Genomic DNA, 9,177 nt, shown 5'->3' with positions numbered 1-9,177 from the left:
GCAGGACGTCAGACTCATGTTTCTGAGTCTGACGTCCTGCACGTACAACGTGCAGCGACGTCAGACTCAAAAGAAACTTTCATCGGCGCCAGCTTCAATGGACAAATGAAAGCACCAAAGGCAGCCGGCAGCGGCAGGAGGACGCGGACCTCGGCTGGCGGGGGTTGGGGTCCCCCGCCAGCGAAGGTAGGCGAGCAACGGAGGGGGAGGGTTGGCAGCGGTAGGGGGGTCCAGGGCGAAATCTGCGGGGGCCCAGGCCCCTGAGGCCCCACGCAGATACGCCCCTGCTTGTACCATGATCAGCCTTGCTCATTACAATACAGGTGCCAGCTTCCAGGCTCCACGTTACAGAGAGACGACTGCACGCTGCATGTACATTGCACATGGAAACACAGGAGAGCATTATGTGCCGGAGGGAAGCAGAGCAGCGGGACCAGAACCAGCACAGTTGTGAATGCTATCCAGTGGTTTCAGTTCGGTCCTATCTGCTCAGAAGAGCAAAAGTTTCTCCCAGTAGTGGTTTTAAGTATTTCCTCTTCATTAAAGCTTTGAGTTGTAATTCTCCCTGTCAATGTCTAATAAGTTATTAGTGTTAAAACATGATTCTAGAAGGAGGAAGGTGGAGGGGAAAAGGGGCTGTGACAGCAGCCAGTACCGCACAAGGTCACTCCTCTCTCCCCTGCAGGCTGAGTTCCCAGACCTAGCTCTGCAGGGAATCAACAGGGAGGGTCTTCTCGCCTTCCTCCTCCTCTCACGTATCTCAGTAGTGTTAGGAGACGTGTTTAGTAAGTATAAAGGCTGTCTGTCTTCTGGTTCATGCCTGTCCATGCACATGGAGGGAGTGAGCAGGAGAAGAAGGGGGAGGGAGATGAGCACGTCCCCCCCGCCCTGCTCCTTGTTGCTCCATGGCAGTGTCCAGGACGCTTCCATTCACCTCCTGCTCTCTTCCGCCTGCTTCCCTCCTACTGGTGGATCTCATTGTCAATCAAGCTGTCCTCACATGATTGGAAATCTGTATCATTCAGACTATTAGGGTTGATGAGATCCTCATCCTGAGATCCTTGTTCTTCAGGCTCTTCTGCATCTACCGGATCACCTTCTGGAGAGGAGTCTTGTAGTACTTGGGCAATGTACTTCTGCAGAAGAGAAAGAGACACTCCTGTTAATTATTCCTAGCCAGAAAATAGAGAGTATCCCAGTGCTCTTTCCCAGATCATCCCCCACCCCAAGAACCCCAATGTTGCCAGTAGAGCTGCCACCAAAAAATCCCAGTGTCCTTCTCTAGATTCCCTGTGGGAATCCCAACGCTGATCTTGGAGCACCCCACCCTCAATAATCCCAGAGTGTCCTGCCTGAGAATACCAATGCCCTGCCCAGAACACTCCTGAGTATCAATGCCCTCCACAAAGTCTCTCCTGTGAGATTAAAATGCACTCTCCCAGATTTCTCCAGGAATTTATACACTACTCCCATAGCTGCCCGAGTCCTCATAAACTACCTTGGGGCTTTGAAGGTATTAGACCAACCAAACTGAAATAAATGTCCAGAGCCCAACCCCTTGGGGAATCCTGATGATTTCACCTGAAGCCTCCCCCCCAGAGAATCCCGATGCATTCCGCCAGAGCCCTCCCCCAGCCCCGACAATGGGGACGCATTCCGCCAGGTTCCTAAAAATTTACAGGTCACATTATATTGAGATGAAGATCAGCCACAAAGTTCACTTCTGAGGGAATTCTGTGCATAATATTTTAAATGCTAATATTTATTTGGCCAAGTAACAATACAGTCAACACCTTCAGTACAAAGTTAAACTACAGTATAGAAAAATATTCTTCTTAAAGGCGGTGAACCCCTTCCTTCCCTGGCCCATTCTCTCTTGATCCCTGATCACTCTCCCCCCTTGTAGGTCTCTGATCTCACCTGTCGTCATGTCTCTCATCATCCCCTGCCAGACAACTCTGCTAGTTTCAGGTTTATTTCCATTTGATATACCACCCCATTGGCAGTAACATCTGAACGGTTTACAATCAATATATATAAATGGCGAGTGTCGTACTCACTCTCTGCCCCGCCCCCGCGTCAATACGTGATGATGAGGGCGGAACAGAGAGGGTCTCTATTGCGCATTTGCGAGGGACACCGCCATCGCTAATGCTCCCCCCACACGGAGTCGCCGCCGCCACCCACCTTCCACCCGGTCGGGCCCTCGCTCCGCTATTGAAACAGCGAGGGCACGCAGCACACAGCTCTGCTGAGCTGCCGTCGGCCTTCCTTCTTCTCTGCCTGTGTCCTGCCCTCGACGACGTTACGTCACACGAGGGCGGGACACAGGCAGAGAAAGAAGGAAGGCCACGGCAGCTCAGCAGTAGAGCTGTGTGCTGCGTGCCCTCGCTGTTACAATAGCGGAGCGAGGGCCCGACCGGGTAGAAGGTGGGTGACGACAGCTCCGGGGGGGGGGGGGGGGGGGGGGGGGCGGCGGCGGGGTGGGGGGCCTTTCAACCCCCCCCCCCCCCATACTAGTTTTAAAGGGCTGAACGGCTAGAAAAATCATAAAGTAGGAAAGGAAATAACATTTTTCAATGAAAAATTAGTCTTAGTTAAAAGTGGCTCATAATGGCCCCTCTGACTATTCCACAGTGAAGGACCAACTACTAAAAAAAATTGTGGACCAACAAGAACATCTTGTTTTGAAGATCGAAGAGATTGAGATGTAACGTATGAAACTAAATATCGAAAAAGAAATAACGGAATTTCTGTAGAGCGGTTCTTATGAACTAACACAAATATTTTATAGGGGATTCTTGCTGAGATTGGTAGCCAATGTTCCTGTTTCAATAATGGAGTGACATGATCTCAGTGAACTGCACCTAAAAGTAATTTAATAGCAGTATTTTGAATGAGTTGTAAATGCTTTAGATCTTTCAAGTGTATGTGAGTTACAGTAGTGGTGTACCAAGGGGTGGGGGGGGGGGGCCGCGCACCTGCCGGCTCTTCGTTTCATGCTCCCTTTGCCCCGGAACAGGTTACTTCCTGTTCCGGGGCAGAGGGAGCATGAAAACGAAGAGCCGGCAGGTGCGTGGCCCCCCCCCCCCCCCCAGCGGCGTGCACCCGGGGGGGGGGGGGGGGGGCGTCATGCTGTTCCGGGGGGGGGGGGGGGGGGGGGGGGGCGCTGCACCCGGGGGGGGGGGGGGCATCATGCTGTTCCGGGGGGGGGGGGGGGCGCATCGGCGATCCGCCCCGGGTGTCAGCCCCCCTAGGAACGCCCCTGAGTTACGATAATCTAAACTACTCATAATAAAAAAATGTAAAAGCTTCCTCAGGGCATCTTGCGTAAGAAGAGAATGAACTGAACGAAGTTTTTTCAATTTAAAGAAACATTTATGAACAAGATATGAGATATGTATTTGATAACAGTTTGTATGAATTCCAAGAACCTATAACGAAGGAACAATTTCAATCTGAATACCACCCATAAGGGGTATTGGTAATGTTTGCAGTGATGCAAGACCAAAGATCGTTGCTTCTTTTTTAATTAACATTTAGTTTTAACTTATGGGTACTTAGCCATAATTGCTATCTGATCTAATTTATTACAATCTTCCCTCTCCCTTAATTGTACCAAATGATACAGAACACCCCTCTCTGATTCTTTGCTTGATTCAAATATAATTCCAGTTACTTCTTTAGATATTTAGGTATAATTATTGATTCCGAATTATCTTTTATCCCACATATAGTAACATAGTAGATGGCGGCAGATAAAGACCTGCATGGTCCATCCAGTCTGCCCATGACAAACTCATATGTGTATACCTTACCTTGAATTTGTACCTGTCATTTTCAGGGCACAGACCATATAAGTCTGCCCAGCAGTATTTCCCGCCTCCCAACCACCAGTCCCGCCTCCCATCACCGGCTCTGGTACAGACCGTATAAGTCTGCCCTCCCCTATCCTCGCCTCCCAACCACCACCCCCTCTTCCCCCCAACTGCTCCACCACCCAATTTCAGCTAAGCTTCTGAGGATCCATTTCTTCTGCACAGGATTCCTCTATGCATATCCCACGCATGTTTGAACTCTGTTACCGTTTTCATCTCCACCACCTCCCGCGGGAGGGCATTCCAAGCGTCCAAAGTGTCAGCTAAATGCTGCTGTTATCAAGGGAATGCTCTAGTTGAATGGACCCAAATGGTCCAGTTTGAGCAAGAATTTTCACTTGATTTAACTTTTAAAACTGATATTGCTAACTTTCCTTATCACTAAGTCTAAATATTCCCAATAATTATAGCAGTTCCTCTCTATCAGAGTTTGGCAGGAACAGAAAGAAAGCCAGAAAGAAAGAGAGAGAGGTTTCACAGTTCTAAATTAAAATTATTAAGCAATAAGCATTAAAATTTAAAGAGATTATCAGGTAGCTCACCTAGAGAAACCAGCTAGTTGAGAAGTGTGGGGATTTATAGGTCAGAATTAAACCTTTTATTTGCAGGAGATTTTGGTTCAGATTCCAAATGTTGTCAAGGCAAGCTTTTTTATTTTGTACTCTAAGACAATTATGTGACGTTCGTTATTATTTTTCTTTTGATACTTTGTATATGTTGCTTCATGCTTTTTTTATTCTCCAAGATTGATTATTGTAATATTATTTATGAAGGTGTTCCAAGATACAGACGTATGCGCCTGAAGACATTGCAAAACCCTGTCGCACCCTTTTCTGTCTTGAGCTTGCTGATTTGATCGGGTGAACCCTTTGCTACCCCACTTACAGAGTTGAAAAAGGGGTTAGACGGTTTCCTAAAGGACAAGTCCATAAACCGCTACTAAATGGACTTGGGAAAAATCCACAATTCCAGGAATAACATGTATAGAATGTTTGTACATTTGGGAAGCTCGCCAGGTGCCCTTGGCCTGGATTGGCCGCAGTCATGGCTACCCATAATATACCGTTACCAATTAAAAATTTTGTTCTCAACTTATTTGGCTCTTTGTCAACACACTCCTGGCTATTTGTCCTTATGAACCCTCATGTATGCTATGCTCTTTGTCTTGTACTCCCTTCTCCAGCTTGAGCACTGCTGGATACTACCAGAGTGCTTTCTTTTTTGGCTCCATACAGTTATAGAACTAATTACCAAAGGACCTTCATGCTGAAGAATCTATGATTAGCTTCAAAGCGTTGCTGAAGGTCCATTATTTCCAGATGGCATTTGGTTGACTGGGTTGGGACTGGGCTGCGTCAAAGACCTCTATCTATCTATCTATATATATGTATATATCTATATATATATCTATATATTTTAACAGTATATTAAATAAAATTAACTTAACCCCTCCTCCAACTATAGAGAAATCCACCTATTTAGTAATTCACTCCACTCTCCTTCTGAAGTCAAAACGCCAACACCCCATTACTCAGTTCCCCTCACTATCTCTTGCCCACTCCACTCAGAATGAATTTGCAGCTCTAACCTATCAGCCTGTAACCATCCCATTTCTCAAGCTGTAGCTGCTTTGGTTTCCATTCCATTCAGCTGCTACTGTTATTTTCTCTCTCTGGTTAGCGTGGACTAATTCAGCCACCTCTTTTGGCCTTCTGGCACACACAAGCCAATTCTGATACTACCACTGTTTCCTTCTTCTGGCACACATTCTGCTGCCCCCTCCTCTTTTTCCTTCTGGCCCATACATCTGATGCCATTACTGCAATCACTTTATGCAGGCCAGTGCTACCATGATTGCCTCCTTCTGGATTCAGGCGCTGCCGTCTCGTCTTCCTATCCTATGCTGCTGTCATGTCAGTAGGAATGGTAATTGCCTTCTTTACCTTGAAACAGTGTGAAAGAAGGATGCTAGGCTGTATAGGGAGAGGTGTAACCAGCAGAAGATAGGTGGTGTTCATGCCCTTGTACAAGTCATTGGTGAGGCCCTACGTGGAGTATTGTGTTCAGTTTTGGAGGACTTATCTTACTAAGAATGTAAAAAGGCTTAAACCAGTCTAGAGGAAGGTGACAAAAATGGTATGGGGCTTACACCAAAAAATATATAAGAGGAGACTGGAAGACCTGAATATGTATACCCTAGAGGAAAGGAGGAACAGGGGAGATATGATACAGACGTTTAAATACATGAAAAGTATTAATATAGAAACAATTTTTTTCCAGAGGATATGAATTGAGATTGCGGGGTGGTAGACTCAGGAGTAATGTTAGGAAATTTGTTTTCATTTAGAGGATGGCCGATGCCTGGAATGCTCTCCCAAGGGAGGTGGGTAGAGACAAAAACGGTGATTGAAATTCAAAAAGGCATGGGATGAACACACAGGATCTCTAATTAGAAAATGGATGGTATTAAAAACAAAACTTAAATGTCTCTTTGTGTGTTGATGTGTCAAAGTGGTGATTAGATTGTGACTCTGGTTGTGAAGAACTAAGGCCAGTGCCAGGCAGACTTCTACGGTCTGTATTCTATATATGGCAATCCTGTTTAGGATGGGCTGTAGAGGGCTTTAACGGCAACTCCAATAGTTGGAACGTGAGGACATTGCTGGGCAGACTTCTATGGTTGATGTCCCAGAAATGCCAAAGAAAGACCATGATCAAGTATTTTATATCACATTCATTGCTGATTTAAGTATGATTGATAATGAGTGTGGCTACTGGGCAGACTGGACTGGATGGACCGTTCTGGTCTTTATCTGCCGTCAATTGCTATGCTATTATGTAACTTTCAGTCTTCAGAACAGTCCCAGTTAATAACCAGTATTCTAATGCCACTTATTTAACTGAATTTACTTATCATTAATTAAATCTATAACAGTCAGCTCTACGGTGCAAGTGTCATGTTAATTTGTTTGTATCCACCTTCCCCTACATAGCTACTGAAATTGTTCATGGGTGAGCTAGATCACAGGGTGAAGAGAAAGCTACCGCTAGAAAGTGCCCCCAGTACAGGATGGACGCTACTGGTACTCACTGCGGATTTCTGAGTTGAAGGGTTGGCAGCTGGACGTCCGTTCTGAGTTCCATCTACTGCATCCACTTCAGTGTGCTCAATCTAAGAAGAAGAGACACCAACCAATGAATGAACAGCAAGATGCGGGACATTCAAATAGCAGCTTCTACCCAAAGAGGATACCAGTAAATCACTTAGCAATCAATGCATCAAAGGAAATGATACCAATCAGTGGGGGAATTACATATCTAGATACCATGCCTGCCTCTCTCTGTGTGTGTACCAGATGCATCCTGAATGCTTTCATACATTTCTCTAAGGAAAAAGCAGAAAATTCAGTGCAGCACATGGCTATCAATTTAAAAAAAGAATTATTTTTTTATCCATTTATGTTTGGTTAAGTAAAGCAAGAACCAGAGGGGAAAGAGATGGCAACAGAGATTGAAGAGAATGGGGTTAGCCGCTGCAAAAACCACTATTGCAATGCATTGGAAAAAGTACGCGGGGCCAACTGTAGGTAATTGGGCTGAGAAATTTAAAACCATTATAGAGTTGGAAATATTGACTGATAAGCGTAAGGGGAGATATAATCCAGAGGCACCTGAATGGATTCATCTAACATATATTGAGGGGGTTTAGGGGGGTTTGGGCTGTTGGGGGGAATCAGTTGTTGGGGGGGAAGAGTGGGGGGGAAGGGTGGGGGGAATAGGGGGGATAAAAGGGGTATAAGCATAATGTTAAAATAAAAATTAAATTGTTGCATTGTCATGTGCTGGAGCCAATGGCTCGTTGTTATGTTTGAGATGTTATTTCAATAAAAATTCAAAGTAAAAAAAAAAAAAAGAAATGCCAGCTGCAACATTATTGGGAATAAAAGCTGGGGATCTCATCAATACCAAAAGCAGGTAAACCTCCCAAAGGAATAACCCTAACCCTATGTTCAAAAATGTAGAAAACACAATTATTTCATGTTAAAAGGGATTCTCTAGGGACAGCAAGGGACTGTAGCCCTGATGGCTCCTGGTGGACAATGTGACCCTCTCAAAGCTCAGGAAACTTTTGACAGTGCTCCTGAGCATGTGCAGGCGTTCCTGCCCTCCACCAGCATGGACTCAGTCAGATGGAAATTTGGCTTGGGGAAGACAAATGGTGATACTATTGCTTGATGCGGAATTCCAACATAAGAACAGCGATCCCGGGTCAGACCAATGGTCCATCTAGCCTAGTATCCTGCTTCCAATTCAGGTCATAAGTACCTGACAGAATCCCAAATATAGCACACTATGGACCTTTCCGCCAGGAACTTGTCCAAACCTTTTTTTAAACCCAGATACACAAACTGCTGATACCACATCCTCTGGCAAAACGTTCCAGAGCTTACCTATTTGTCGGAGTACAAAATTATACACATAACAAAACATATAAACAAAACACAATGTACTTTACTTTATTAAATTTTACTTGTACCTTAATTTTAATTTTACTCTATCTTATTGTAAACCACTCAAACATTCACTGATGAACAGAATATCAAAATACATATATTTGATACTTATTTGGAAACAATTGAATGAAGCATGGGGTAACAGATGAGGGCTTGAATCTTATTGACTTGTCTGGATGAAGTGACGACTCTAAGGATAACTTGTTCCAGAGGTCTGAAGAGGGATTCCGTATGTTGAGTTAGAACCATGTTGAGATCCCACGATAGAAGTGCGCTGTGAATCGGCAGTTTGAGGTGAAGTCCTTTCATTAACTCAGAAGCAAGAGATATTGGCCTTCCATCCACATAATCATGATAGGCCGCTAATGGTGGAAAGGTGGAGACATACTGATTTGTCTTAAGGCCCAATTTGGAGAAGTACCAAAGGTAGCTTAGACATCCTGTAATTGGGCAAAGTAAAGAACTCTAAATGTGTTCTGTAAACCAGTTCAAAACACTCAGCTACTTTGCCCCATAAGACTTTTTGGCAGTGAGCTATCTGAAAGCCAGAAGAACCTGTACAACTTCCTCAGATAATCGTACAGATGAAATCATTTACTTCTCAATATCCATGTCGTTAAAGGTAGGGATTTGAGTTTAGGTGCAAAGATTGTCAGAAGTTAGAATGGTTCCCCAGACAAAGTGATTGGTCTTGAGCAAGTTTGGTTGAGCCAATGGAAACAAATCTAATAAGACCAGAAGGGTGCTACTAGAATGATCTGAGCACGGTCTTGATTGATCTTTTG

At 44.9% G+C, this 9,177-nt stretch overlaps 1 protein-coding gene across 2 annotated transcripts in view; it reads right to left on the bottom strand.

Annotated features, from left to right (window-relative positions):
* Window positions 1-294: 294 nt before the first annotated feature.
* TMEM63B (transmembrane protein 63B) overlaps window positions 295-9,177 on the bottom strand; it is a 216,587-nt gene continuing 207,704 nt past the window's right edge. For both annotated transcript variants that reach the window (XM_030195745.1, XM_030195743.1), the window contains 2 exons: window positions 6,970-7,050; window positions 295-1,136 (listed from right to left, as the gene is read on the bottom strand). In XM_030195745.1, coding sequence (XP_030051605.1) covers window positions 963-1,136; window positions 6,970-7,050 — 255 coding nt within the window. In that variant the 3' untranslated portion in view covers window positions 295-962. The remainder of the gene's footprint in view (window positions 1,137-6,969; window positions 7,051-9,177) is intronic.

This window comes from Microcaecilia unicolor, chromosome 3 (genome assembly GCF_901765095.1).
Source record: "Microcaecilia unicolor chromosome 3, aMicUni1.1, whole genome shotgun sequence".
NCBI lineage: Eukaryota > Metazoa > Chordata > Amphibia > Gymnophiona > Siphonopidae > Microcaecilia > Microcaecilia unicolor.
Note: the sequence above shows the minus strand (reverse complement) of the source record. Positions and strands in the feature narration are given on the sequence as shown.